At 46.0% G+C, this 14743-nt stretch overlaps 3 protein-coding genes and 1 pseudogene across 3 annotated transcripts; 2 read left to right on the top strand and 2 right to left on the bottom strand.

The window, feature by feature from the left end:
• Positions 1–2153: 2153 nt before the first annotated feature.
• LOC125519496 lies at positions 2154–3304 on the top strand (annotated as a pseudogene).
• A 1208-nt stretch (positions 3305–4512) lies between these two features.
• On the bottom strand, positions 4513–8976 carry LOC125519495 (BTB/POZ and MATH domain-containing protein 2-like). The gene is made up of 2 exons (XM_048684291.1): positions 8835–8976; positions 4513–5384 (listed from the first exon to the last, which is right to left on the bottom strand). Exons 1-2 carry the CDS (start codon positions 8974–8976, stop codon positions 4513–4515), a joined length of 1014 nt encoding a protein of 337 aa, XP_048540248.1.
• A 1484-nt stretch (positions 8977–10460) lies between these two features.
• LOC125519494 (BTB/POZ and MATH domain-containing protein 2-like) lies at positions 10461–11462 on the top strand. The gene has a single exon (XM_048684290.1). The coding sequence runs from the start codon at positions 10461–10463 to the stop codon at positions 11460–11462; it is 1002 nt and encodes a 333-aa protein (XP_048540247.1).
• Positions 11463–13263: 1801 nt separating this feature from the next.
• LOC125519493 (BTB/POZ and MATH domain-containing protein 2-like) lies at positions 13264–14259 on the bottom strand. Its single transcript, XM_048684289.1, has one exon. The coding sequence runs from the start codon at positions 14257–14259 to the stop codon at positions 13264–13266; it is 996 nt and encodes a 331-aa protein (XP_048540246.1).
• Between the last annotated feature and the right edge of the window lie 484 nt (positions 14260–14743).

Genomic DNA, 14743 nt, shown 5'->3' with positions numbered 1-14743 from the left:
AAAGAGACATAAGGCGTTGCCGGAAGAACGAGCTAGCGAACATGCGGAAGGGAGGATGGAGCTTGGAGGTTGGTGGGGTTGGGCAGCGGGGCGGGAAAACGAGGGGAGGGTTGCGACGGTGGCCGAAGACCCGAACGAGTCAAGATCCGGAGAGGAGCGCAGGTCCGGTCCAATGAGACCAGAGCAGCAGGAACGCCCGATGAGCCGAAGGAGCTGGAAGGGGGCGCAGCTCCAGAAGCACAGTGGTGTATAACCCACATCAGGGTGGATGTCGACCGACCAAGGACGCCTGTAGGGGGTGCTTGCCGAGCTACCGAGACACCGACAAGCCGGATGAGCCTGAGATAGACGCAACTCGGTCGCGGGAAGCGTCGGATCTGGAGCCGGACCCATAAACCATGGACACTGGAGGAGGGCGCAGGTCCATGGCTACCGGGGCCGAAGCCGCACGCGCATGGTAGGGGGACGAAGGAAGCTCGCAGGCGTGCTCGACACCCGGCCAGCACGCTGGAGGAGGCAGCCACTGCCGGACAACCACCGAGGACCACCGAGATGAACCGCCGCCACAGAGCCATGGCCGTAGCCCGGGGAAGAGCGCCACCGCGGCACCCCTAGGGCTGCCCAGCCCAGCCTAGAAGCCCGTGCCCCTTCCTCCCAGGATCCGGCACTAGTGGTAGCAGGGGTGCTTCGTGTCGCCATCGGGTGAGGGCCCGAGGGGGGGAGGGGGGAAGCATGCCGGCGCCGGTGCGCGGCGGAAGCCAACGGGAAAGGGGGGGTGCGTGGCATGGATCCAGGCCAGCCGAAGCGCCCTTCCGCCACCTTCCTGGGAGCTGGCACGGGGCTCGTGGAACGGCTACAGCTATTTAGGTCTGATTGATATGACAGTCTTATTTTAAGCTAGCCTAGCATGTACTAATAGAGATGACCATAAAAATATGTGTATAATGTTTTTTTTGTTTTTTTGCGAATTCTTGTTCCATCTACAACTATTAAGATCTGCACTAGCAAAAGGGCCCGTGCGTTGCGACGGGAGAAAAGAATACCAGACATTCTTAATTTACAAAAAGTGGCCCAAACAAAGATGGTCTTGCCTACAAAAGCGCAAGTTCAAGATTTCACTTGTCTTCTATTCAAACACGGCTTGCATATAAATTTAATACATACAAAGAAAATGGAAAGTGATCTTCAATTTCGTCTTCAATCCTGATTTTGCTGACATGTTCATCCACAATTTGGATCAGTATCGATATGAAAGAACGTCGGATAATGCACTTTGATTAAGATTGCACCCTTAGCTAGTTTAAATGGTTAACAGGTAAAATAACATCATATTCAGATTCTATATATTTTTCTAGTCAAATTTCATATATAACATGTAGTTACAATTTAGAAGATATGAGTATTTAAAAAAAACATTTTATACGTACTTACGGGTTTAATGTCAGACACATCAGGTTGTTTTTTATAAAATAGCATGACGGACTAAGAATACCTATTTTTTTTATTAGTAGGTATAGATATAGATGATATTGATCTTGAGCCACCGGGAGTACTAGCGGTCGTCAATTTTTATTTGTTGGATGAAAATCAATCAGGGATAGGGCAAGGACTACACAATGCAAGAATATAACACAAATATCTACTGAATTTACCCACCGGTTGGCAAGATCGGATCTTATTAGACACGGTTCTCATTATATATATCATATCAAATTATAAGGTGGATTGAAATTCGGTCTCGCACAATGAATACAACCGTGAGATCTTGCCTTGTATATATATGCTTGCGTGCCTATACATTATGGTTTACCACCGTGGGGTCCTTGTATAATATAGATCGGATCCTAACACCTAATCTGTGTATCACGGACAACAATTATTTTGACAGCAGACTCGTCGATCTATCCACCATGTCATACGCGGGTGTATCTGTCATCGCCGATGGCAAGCTCGTGGGCGGTTCTACCTCGCCACGCATCGACGCCGGCACGGCCAGCGGGTACCACTTGCTCGTTGTGGAAGGCTACTCGCCAACCAACAAACCCATCTGGTCTCGCAGTTTCACCGTCGGCGGCCAATGATGGGGCGTCTACTACAACCCCGGCGGCAACCACCTGGACATCGCCGACGTCATATCGCTTGAGCTTTGCCTCATGGACATCACTTCATGTCCCGTCAAGGCACAATTCGAGTTCAGCTTCGCCCAAGACACCGACAAGCAAGATCCTGCGCGTATCAACATTAGCGAAGTATTGGCCCTAAAGGAACACATCAAGCACAACAGTTTCACCATACGGTGCGACATCATGGTGCTGGACGATGACACTGCCGCCGCCCCTCCTCCCATCATCGTGGTGCCACCGTCCGACATGCGCTAAAATTTCACTGACTTTCTCCTGACCGGGGAGGGCACCGACATTGTCTTCGAGGTCGGCAGCGAGATGGTTGCCGCCCACCGCTGCGTTCTCGCAGCCCGCTCTACTGTCTTCAAGGCGTTGCTCTTCGACCCCTCAAAGAGAGGACGTCGCTGACGACGACGGCCACTATAGTCCAGCAGGTAGACGACATGGATGCGTCGGCGTTCAAGGCGTTGCTTGGGTTCATCTACGGCGACTTGCTGCTTGTGTCGGCCGACGATGATAACGAGGGTGTCCTACTGCGGCAGCTGCTCGTCGTGGCACATCGGTACGACCTCCCGAGGCTAAGGGAGATGTGCGAGAATAAGTTGGGCGAGGTGCCGTCATCCGATATACAACAGAACTTCACCGACCTTCTTCAGTCTAGAGAGGGCACCGACGTGGTTTTCGAGGTCGGTGGCGAGACGTTCGCCGCCCACCGTTGTATCCTCGCGGCCCGCTCTACCGTCTTCAGGGCATTGCTCTTAGGCCCCATGAAGAAGGAAGGCACGTCGACGGTGGTACATGTAGATGACATGGACGCCACGGTGTTCGAGGCGATGCTTGGGTTCATTTATGGTGAATCTCTGCCGGTGCCGGCGGACCATGAGAACGAGGGAGTCATGCTACAGCACCTGCTCGTCGCGGCGGATCGGTACGATGTCCCGAGGCTCCGGTTGTTGTGTGAGAAGAAGCTATGCGAGAACATTTGCGTGAGTACGGCGATGACCATCTTGGCACTTGCTGAGCAGCATGGATGCAATGGCCTGAAGAAGGCATGCTACGATTTCCTCCGGTTTCGGGATAACCTGAGGGAGGCGTTGGCCACGGACGGCTTCGATCATCTCTGCAGGAGCTGCCCCACTGTTATGAAGGACGTGATCCTTGCCATGCTTCAATTTTCATAGGAAAGGACTGCTGGTCAACTGCAATATGCAATTTTCACTTGTAGAGAGATACAAATTACTACTACTGGCTATCTTCTGAAAAAAGTGTACTACTACTAACTCTACTAGTCTACTGATGAAAATACTTCTATCGTGTTTGCATGCTAAAAGTCCACTGAAACTTAGAGATTAAGAGTGCCAAAGAGATCAGGACATTCATTTGATCGTTTGAAACGCTGCTAGATACGAGGAAAATACTGATCTAGACAGATAACAATGTACTACTAAATGAAAGGTTGCACATCAAAGGGCGTTACAATTCTCTTTCTTGAAAAACGGTTCTGTTGCACCAAAGGGCGTTACAATTCCATAGTTCTACTACAACTAATTACAGTCGAATGTAACGAGGGAACAACCATCACGGTCGAGAGGAAGAGCATGCTTGACTGTTTCGAGGAGGGCACAAAACATGCATGCATCGGAGGTGTCAAGTCCTGGCCTGCAATGACGTTGCTTGGTGAAAAAACTCTGACGGGTGTAAGGGGGGGACCAGCAGGGGCCCTGGCCCCCCTAGTGTCACTGGTTTATGCCTAATACTAGTGTAAACATTGACTTTTAAGCTGTTAAAACAATGCATTTTAATAATCTGACCCTCCCAAATAAGGTTTAGCAACGTTTGGCCCTCCTAATTTGATTTTCTTGGCTCCGCCACTGCGGGTGTACCAACCATATGAGGAAACGACAACTATTCGACGAGAGTAGCGCCATGCGGCAGTCTTTTCTATTTTTTTTCGCTTCTGTTTGCGGCTCTTGCCGATTGTTTTAATTAAGGAAATTACTAGGGGTTTGCACAATGTTCCAAAAGGTCGCATGTAAAGAAATAGCAACAGTCCTGGAGGATTCAAGGATAGCAATATGAAACTGAAACTCTTGCAGGATAATTAACTAAGGTACATCCGCCCACAAGGACACATGCTACACCGTCGCCCGCAAGGGATGAACGAAACTGAAGATATAGCAAATTGTCGCAAGCTAGACAATGTCATCCATTAGTGATCCAATGGCACCCACCCCTCAGACATGTTAAACAACTCGGCTGTTGGATCCAATAGTTTTCTAGATCTAAGTCGAAGAGCCTTCATTCTCTTTTCCTTCTGCAATGACAAAAGAGTAAACGAGGGAAGTGGGAAAATCGCCGGAATATGTAGAGCTTGCATTAATATGAAGTCCTACTTTGGGGGTAGCAGGCCAAGGATCATGTCTTTCATAAGAGAGGGGCAGCTCCTGCACAACTGATCAAAGCCGTCCATGTCAACCACTGCCCTCAGGTTGTCCGGACGCTGGAGGAATTTGTAGCACGCCTTCCTCAGCCCATTGCAGCCGTGCTGCTCGGCGAGCACTAGGATGGTGGTCGCCGTACCCACTTCGATGTGCTCGCACAGCTTCCTCTCGCACATTGCCTGGAGTCTTGTGAGGTTGTACATGTCCGTCACAACGAGCAGGTACTGCAGCAGGTCGACCTCGTTTTCATCCGCCACCAACGCATGAAATGAGTCACTGTAGATGAACCCAAGCATCGCGTTGAACACCATAGCGTCCATGTCCTCTATCTGCACGGTGGTGTCCGTCGATGTGCCTTCCTTCATGGGCCCAAAGAGAGCTGCTCTAAAGACCATAGACCGGGCCGCGAGAACACGGCGATGGGCGGCGAAGGTCTCACCACCCACCTGGAAGACCACGTCGGTGCCCTCCCCTGCCAGGAGAAATTCGGTGAAGTTCTGTTGCATGTCAGACAGAGGCACCTTGATGAACGCGGTGTCGCATGTTGGATTTAGGACTACGACGTCGCACCGGATGGTGAGACTGTCGTTCTTGAGATGTTTGTCCAAGACTGCTCTCTTGATGTACTTAATCGCATGAGTGTGTTGGCCTCGTAGCTCTAATATTTTCCTACCATGGATATGTGCCAGCTCTTGCTCGTAGGTCTCGTCAACGAAGCTAAACACGACGTGCGCCTTCACGGGATCTGCAGTGGTATCATTTTCCTCGTTGAGGAAAACACAAAGTAGTATATAGCCGTCTTCGTTCCGGTAATAGCTCACTAGCAGAAAAAGGATCAAATGTGAAGCACATTAGTGCCGGTTTGAATTTGAGCCGGCACTAATGTGACCATTACTGCCGGTTCGAACGGCTAGGCGGGCGGGCGGGAAAATAAAAAAATTACTCAAAAATAAATAGAAGAAAATAAATAATGCAGAAAAGAAAAAACTATATAAAAAACTACTCAAAAATAAATAAAAGAAAATAAGTAATGCAGAAAAGAAAAAACTATATAAAAAATTTGTTGGCGCGCTGCCCAGTGGGCCTGCCAGACCTAGGGTGTGCAAATGCAGGACCAGAAGGGCCAGCAGACTCACAGGGCAGTGCGCCCTAATTAATTAGGCCCAGAAGCCTGCTATATAGAGGAGTTCGAAGAGGTAGCCGCGGCTGGGTTTATAAACCAGTGCAGCAGCCCTTCGCCGGGCGAGGTGGGACTAAACTTTGGGGTGGCAGCGCAAGGCCTTTAGTACCGGTTGGTGGCTCCAACCGGTGGCCTGCTCTTCCCGCCTCTTGGCCTGGCCAAAGTTGGCCTTTAGTACCAGTTGGTGGCTCCAACTGGTACTAAAGGCTCATCCTATATAAGCAGCACTTCCGAAAATTTCAGTTACATCTCCCCACTTTCGTCTCCAACCTCTCGCGACATCGCCGCGCGCCGCTCGAACCCGTCTCGTCGCCGCCCGTCGTCCGTCGTCGTCCTCGCTGTCCCCGCCGCTGCCCGTCGTCGTCGTCGTCTCGCGCCGCCGCCCCGAACGCCGCGCGCCGCCGTCCGTCGTCGTCACGCCGCGGTCCCGTACATCTCTCGGTCTCGCGTACCCGCGCCGCCGTCCGTCGTCGTCGCACCCGGCCCATACGCCGGCGCCCCCGCCCCGTACGCCGGCGCCCCCGCTCGTACGTACGGGGCGGCGGTGTACGGGGCCGCACTGCAGTGTACGTACGTATACATACATAGACACACACATACACACACATATATACGTACATATACATACACACACACATACACACACATACACACACACACACATTTTTTTTTACTTATTTTCTATTTTCTGTTTTTTAGAAAAGTTAATTGGATGATCGAATGTTAGATTAATGTCGAATGTTAGATGAATTAGCTAGATAGAAAATTGTCGAACTAGAGATTTGAATTAGTTGAATAATTAATATAACTAATTTATTTTTAGTAAGAAAATTGTCGAACTAGTTTATTTAGGTTTATGAGATTTGAACTAGTTGAATAATTAATATAACTAGTTTTTTTAGTAAGAAAATTTAGGTATCTCAGATTTGATGATCTAATTAAAATATTATTTGTTAATGAGTTTTTCTGTTTATTTAATTTTTTATATATTTTGAGTTTATATAAATGTTAGATTAATTTCGAATGTTAGATAAATTAGATAGAAAAGTTAAATATATAGTAATGTCAATTGTTAGAGATGAATATAGTTAGATATATTAATGTCAAATGTTAGATGAATATATATTTGGCTAGATAATAATTAATGTTAAATAGTAATAAGTGTTTAATGTTTCACCTATATGAACATATATAGGAAATGTCATCTGACGATGAAAAAGATTTCATTATGTGCGAACATTGTGAAGAACAGCGCGGCCTGTGCGACAGAAATTTCCTTGTTGATGGTAGGCGCTTCAGCATCAAGCTGGATGAGACATTCGAAATGGATACAGTAAGTCACAACGGCAATTATTATTTGAATGCAAAACTTATACTTCATTTGCTTCAACTTATAATTTTAAAGCATGACTTATGCTTCATTTGCTTCAACTTATAAATTTAAATTTTCACTATTCTACTAGCGCATCCCCTGCCATGCAAGAATTTTTGTCTTGGATAAGATAGGTTTTAGTGCTATAGATGATATGGAGGTAAAGAGAGTTTACTTGAAGACGGAGCATGGATATACTTTCAACGTCAAATTATATAATGGAGACAGATACACCCATTTTGAATGCAAAACTTGGTAAGCACTATGCAAGGCTTATGCATTTGAGCCTGATATGGTTGTCACATTTGATATTCGTCCGGAAGATCATATTCAAGGTAATATAGACATCTGGGTCGATGTGCAAACACCTCCAGTTCTACCATTATGTGAGTTTTTCTCAACTATGCATGCATATGTTTATGTCTTTGATACAGTTTATTCAAAAATAGTTGACAACTAATTTGTATTGTCAGCTTATTTCGGTTCAAGTAAACATGTCCGGCGCTTGGTATACATGACCTACTACTGCCCCGGGGCTCAACTAAACTGCGAGGAGATAAGTCATTATGTTTCATGGCTTGAGGATCTTAATACTGTCAAGACAAATTTTTTTCCTGAACTTAGAAATATTAGTACTCAAAACGTGCGACCAATGGTGATCGTATTGAACTACGGTCACATCTATAATCGAAAGATGGTAAGATTTTTACTATTTGTCCTTAATTAGTGCATCTTTTGCATACATTATTTTTGAAGCTAAACTTTCATTGCTTAGTATATTAATTACTATACGATGTTCTTCAACAGGGACTTCCGATGACAGTTGTGCCTCAGTGGATCGAGACTAAAGGTGACATGTCAATGGTTAGCTTACGGCAAGATATCCTACATTGCACATGAGTGCATTCAGGATTTCTGAAAGCGAAGAATGCTTAATAGTGAAAGATTGGAGCAAAATTGTTAACGATCGCAGAGAAGTATTAGGGGGCAGCAAGGAGAAGCGCAACCCAAGATTAGGAGACAGATTCATCTGCATGCTCCAGTATGATGAATCAGGAGAGCTATACATGTTCTATGCGATTCTACCTGAGAGGGAGCAACACTAGTTCATGCTCTTAATTAGTGTCTCATGTCCGTGTCCTGAACTTCGATGTTGGTGATGATTATGTTGAACTCAATGATATCTTTGCTTCTGTTAGAAAGTGAATGTTTCCTCTTTAAGCTAGCCAGTGTTGGTGATGATTAGATAGTTAGCGGTAATGACTATGATGATTAAATAGTGGTAATTAGACGACTACGATGATTTTTAGCTAGCTAGAGTTTATTTATTTATTAATATGTGATGATGATGATGATGATGATGATGACGACGACTACAACTCATTATAATGTAAAACAATCCTAAATTAAATTGATAACACAAATTTAATTAAAAAATACAAAATAAAACAAAAACCCACAAACATTTAGTACCGGTTGGTGTTACCAACCGGTACTAAAAGGCTCCCGGCCCCCGGAGCTGACTCGTGCCACGTGGTTTCCTTTTAGCACTGGTTCGTGCTGAACCGGTACTAAGGGGGGATTTAGTGACCACACTTTAGTGCCGGTTATGAAACCGGCACTAAAGGGCCTTACCAACCGGTGCTATTGCCCGGTTCTGCACTAGTGGCTGTCGGGCTTATACAAGATTTTCCATCAGTGTCCACCGAGGGCGAAACCGTGAGATAGCAAGGGTTGGCGCATGCGCGAGTGGTCTTGGACGGCAAGCAAGTGGTACCCGCTGACACTGGCGGTTGCAGTTGAGGTGTCAATGCCGAGACGCCTGCCCTTGGCGATGACAGATACACCGGCGAAAGACATGGCAGAATAATCTGCAATATGTTGGATATTAGTCCACGAGATCGATCAGATTAAAAAACGATGAACGCACGTGCTAAAAAATCTGTAGCCCAAGCAGCATTAAATAAGATTAAGATTGACTCTACAGTTGTCAATATGACTAGAAATATTCCCGTAAAGAATTAGATCAAACATATTACTCCTCACGGATCTCACAATCGAATAGAAAGAATTAAACTGAATTGGAAGTACAATTTCTATACGTATAAGATAAACGTCTGAGAGAGATGAGTGATGATAACAATTAGTGCTAACCTTGCCTAGTTACCAGGGCCGCAGAAGATTTGCTGGGTGTAGCCTACTGGACGCCTCGCGACGCCGGCGTCGTGTTCGATCGACAAAAGGGAGGGCAGGAGGCAGCGGAGAGGCGGCCGGCAGAGTCCTCTAGGGCATAGGACGACGCTGATTCGCACAGACTCTAGCGAGGCCATGTAACATGCGCCGGCCCGTTTAGTTACAGATCCTGGTTTTGGAACCTTCTATAAGGTCCATGCCGGCTTTAACCAGTTTGCGAACCATCTAGAAGGTTCAGGAACATGTTTTTTTCTCTCTAAATTTTCGTTTTTTCTGTTTCTTTTTTCATTTCATTATTGTTTTTATAAAAACCCATAATTTCAAATAATGTTTAACACATACAAAAAATCAGTTTTTTTTCAAAAATATATTAAAATTCCAATAACGTCTTCAAAAATTTCCAAAAAAAGTTAGGAATTTTAAAAAATATCTGGCTTTCAAATTTTTTCAAAAGTCCAAGATTAATTCATGGATGCTCATGTTTTCCAAAAGACGTTTGGAATTTCGAAATTTCATCATCTATCCATAAAACGGCCCAAAATTCGAAATTTTCTTCCGGTTTTCAAAAATCGTATGCTTTTCCAATAAAAATGTAATTTAAAATTTTGCTTACGTGTCAAAAAAACCTCGAAATTCAAATAAAAAAATATGTTTTAAAAAATTCTTTGCTTTTTTGAAAAAATTTGGAATTTGGAATTTTGTTTACGTTTTAAAAAAAATCCCGAGGGAGAGAGAGACAAGCGTGTGGACGCGCACGGAGCAGAGGTAATAAAAGACGTGCTGATCTCATCTCATCTCATGGATGAGGTTGGCTCCACCCCCACTTGATCCGCAGTCTTTCTTTCTTTTTGTTTGAAGAAAAATGGAAACGAGACTATCTTCCCACCTAGTTCTAAGGAATAAAACCACGTGATGTGGAAAGAACAGTTAAAGAATGGGATATACGACGTCATTTACGCACGGGGTAGTTATGGAAACAAATCAAGTGGCCGGACGCGCCTCCTCGGAGGCACCTGACCTGCCTGACCCTAAGGGACCGGACGCAGAACGCTCCTCATACGACGACGTGATTTGGGAAGCAGATATCTCGCTAGTGCTCCCCACGTCAAAATTCGATCTGGCTGGTACCTATCACATCAGATCCATAAATCATGTCTTCCACAGGTGAATCCATCTTCACCGGCGGCAAGCTCCTCGACGACGACGCCACCCCCATCATCAACGCCGGCGCGACCAGTGGGTACCACTATCTTGTCGTTGAAGGCCACTCGCGCTGCCGTGGATCCATCTGCTCTCGCATTTTCATCATCGGCGGCCAACATTGGTTCATCTACTACTACCCCCACGCCGACGGCGGACTCATAACACTTCAGCTTTGCCTCTTAGAGGGCAGCGTAGATCCCGTGAAGGCACAGTTCGAGTTCACTTTCGTTGAAGAAAAAGATAAGAAAGAACTGGCACGTTCACGCATCCATGGTGAAATATTTGAGTTCCGGGGCCGGTACGACCACCATAAGAAGGTTCTGAAAAGAGAGGTCTCGGAGAAGTACGTCAAGGACGACTGTTTCATCATCCGGTGCGATGTCGTGGTCGTCGGAGAACCGCCGTCCATGCAGGAGAATTTCACTGAACTTCTACTTTCTGGGTTGGGCACGGACATTGTGTTCGGGGTCGGTGGCGAGACGTTCGCCGCCCACCGGTGCGTACTTGCGGCCCGCTCTGCCGTCTTTAGGGCGTTGCTCTTCAGCCCCATGAAGGAAGGCACGCCGTCGACCACCTCTGTCGTGCAAATAGACGACATGGATGCTGCAGTATTCAAGGCGATGCTTGGGTTTATGTACGGCGACTCTCTGCCGGATGAGAATGAGGGCGTCCTTATGCAACACCTGTTCGTCGCGGCGGATAGGTATGACCTCCCGTTGCTTAGGGCAAGGTGCGAGGAGATGCTGTGCAAGCACATTGGCGTGAGCACGGCAGCAACCATTCTGGTGCTCGCCGACCAGCATGGCTGTGACAAGTTGAAGACGGCGTGCTATGGTTTCCTCGGCTGTCCCGCGAACCTGAAGGCTGTCGTGCAGACTGAAGGGTTTGAACATCTGCAGAGGAGCTGCCTCCATCTTATGAAGGACATTATCCTTAGGATGCTGCCCTAGTCTAAATAAGTAGCTCCTCTTAATACAGCCATGCCTAGCACTATTCTATATTTTGTTATCTTCTATTCTTACATATGCATGATTGCATTTCTAGTACCCACACAATGGAGGGTGCATGAATCGGTTGTTAGATAAAGTGGATTGTTAATCATATATGTTTGGATACCTAGTATACTTCCAGGCCATTTTGATTAGCTATTGGATAATCATAGAGAGATCTAACCGAGAGATTCGATTTAGTATTTTGAATTTATGATCCATCCCTTTATCTAATGTGAGCACACAGGAAAGCTATAAATCTCCCACGATTTGGCTACAATTGTGCCGCTATTGCAGATGAAAAATCTCAGGGCTAACTGCCTCTTATCTAAATCGCCAGAAATGGCATTGCTATCCCATAATTTTGCACCTGCCATGACAAGGTCCATCGACTGTAATTTTAGTCCTCGGCAAATAATCACACTTTTTTTTACAATGAGCACATCAAACTAATACAAGAGAATCCATGTTAAAATTAATTTTCTCTGTCAATTATAGTTTGCACATGACCGCAAAGTTTGCCAAGCTAGTCAGTCACTCATTCTAGAATCATACTGACATATACCCATAAAAAAAATTCTTCTTCTTTTTCGTGTTTGAAAAAGAAAAAAGAAAACAATTTTACATGTTTGATACAATCTATATTTTCGTGAAATGTATAATAATTAATTGGATTTTAGCTACCCATGGATGCATGAAGATAAACTACCTCGGGGCCAGTAGGACAAGGATCATGCCATCTCCAGCACAAAAGATGAAACCCTCCGTTACCGCGACTGCCGCGATCTTTCGGCGTGATCAATTGCTATGTTTTGTTGGAATATTAGGGAAATTCATGATTAATTTCAGTATATAACTCGTGACTAAGTAACATGCAACAATCTAGCATACTAGATGAACTGGAAAACATGCACATCAGCATTGCACATGTAACAAAAACTACTAATAGAGTCATGAACAAATCACAATTAGTACTTCACCGCAGTCGATCGTTAGCTAATCATCTCAAGCAATCCGTTAAAATAAAATTGTATAACGGTATTATCCAATGAACTTGCAGAAATGCTGGACACACGGATGTGGTTTAAGCAACCAACGAACTTACCTTTCCCCCCTAACTAATCTGGGTGGGCCTGTGTCCCCTAATTGCCAATCACAACAGCCCACATCGCCCTAGCCCTGTGAACTCATGTAAACCTTACGTTGATGTAGCATTGCTCAGCGAACTTGCGTAAGGATAAGGAACTCATACGGTCATAACTTCGGAACTACACTGTGCATGCAATGAACTAACAAACACGGCAAGAGGCAAAAACAATGTGAAAACAACTTTTCTTCTACTTTTTCTTAAATAAAAGCGATCACTCTCCCAATTTAATTAAGGAAATCACTATATGTTTGCACAAAGTTCCGAAAATGCAGCATGTAAAGAAATAGCAACATCCTGGAGGATACGAAGATCCCCTCTTGCAGGAAACTTCTATGAATCATCCGCACACATGCTACAACGTAGCCATCAACGAAGGTATGAAACTAAAGAAAGAAATTCGTTGCAAAAGCAGATGACGCCATCCATGAGTGATCGAAGGGCGTCCACCCCTGCAAAACACATAGGCTACTGTGTTCAATAGTCTTCTAGATCAAAGTCGAAGAGCCTTTATTCCCTTTTTCCTTTTCCTCCTGCAATGACAAAGGGAGTAAATAAGGCAGGTGAAAAAAATTGACGGAATATATGAAGAGCTAACACTAATATGGTGAAGTCCTACTTTGCTGGTAGAACGCCAAGGATCATGCCCTTCATAAGAGTGGGGCAGCTCCTGCACAAATCATCAAAGCCGTCCATGGCCACCACTGCCCTAAGGTTGTCCGCACACCGGAGGAACTTGCAACACGCCTTCTTCAACCCGTCACAGCCATGCTGCTCGGCAAGCCCTAGTATGGTGGTCACCGTGCTCACGTCGATGTGCTCACAAAGCTTCTTCTCACACATCGCCCTGAGTCTTGGGAGGTTGTACCTGTCTGCCGCGACGAGCAAGTGCTGCAGCATGGCCTTGAATACTGTAGCGTACATATCGTCTACATGCACAGTGGCGGCCGTGGACGTTCCTTCCTTCATGGGGCCAAAGAGAGCTGCGCTGAAGACCGTAGACCTGGCCACGAGAATACAGCTATGAGCGGCGACTGTCTCGCGGCCCACATGGAAGACCACGTCGGTGCCGTCCCCTGCCAGGAGAAAGTCGGCGAAGTTCTGATGCATGTCGGACGGCGGCACCGTGACGAAGGCGGTGTCGCATGTTGGATTTAGGACCACGACGACGCACTGGATGGTGAAACTGACGTTCTTGAGATGTTTGTCCAAGACTGCGCTCTTGATATACTTAAATGCATCAGTGCACTGGCCTCGTAGCTCTAGTATTTTGCTACCATGGATACGTGTCGGCTCTTGCTTGTCGGTCTCGTCAACGAAGCTAAACTTGATGTGCGTCTTCATGGGCCCTGTAGTGGTGTCTACTTTCTCGTCGAGAAAAACACAAAGTACTACGACGCTGTCTTTGCCCAGGTCATCGAGCGCGGGGTTATACACAATTTGCCGGCGGTAGCCTCCGACGGAGAAACAGTGAGATATGTTGGATTCGCGCATGCGCGAGTGGCCTTGGACGACAAGCAAGTGGTACCTGCTGGCGCTGGGGCAGGTAGGCGAGCTGTCAGAGCCGAGGAGCTCACCGTTGGCGATGACAGATACACCAGCGAACGACATGGTAGACTAATCTGCAACTCACTGCCAGCGATCAATGAACTTTGGGTGGCTAGTTAGCTTGACTGTAGGAGAATTACGCTAATCGCCTTTTAATAACTTTAGGGCGTAGGACTGTAGAAACGGATCGGAGGAGGTCAAGATCTTAAGTGGGCCTTTTTTTCATGGATTAAGTGGGTCTTCTTTTTCTGACGACACTGGCATGTTAAACGTGCAGGCGTGCTACAAATTAAATAGTGCATTCGTGTCCGTTTGCATTGGTTTATATAAACATATATAAACATATATAATCATCAACGCTAATGTTGCTGCTGCATGTGCGTCAATTGCACGGGCAGTTTGTTAGACTGTTAGGGCAATAAAGGGTATCAATGCCACACCTGCGGCGCAAAAAGAATCGGGTGATAGTGAATACTTTTCACTCTATGAATGAAAACCATATTCTGTCAAGTTACACATTATTGATTAGAAGAATTGAGTGTGTATA

This window comes from Triticum urartu, chromosome 7 (assembly GCF_003073215.2).
Source record: "Triticum urartu cultivar G1812 chromosome 7, Tu2.1, whole genome shotgun sequence".
Classification (NCBI taxonomy): domain Eukaryota; kingdom Viridiplantae; phylum Streptophyta; class Magnoliopsida; order Poales; family Poaceae; genus Triticum; species Triticum urartu.
Note: the sequence above shows the minus strand (reverse complement) of the source record. Positions and strands in the feature narration are given on the sequence as shown.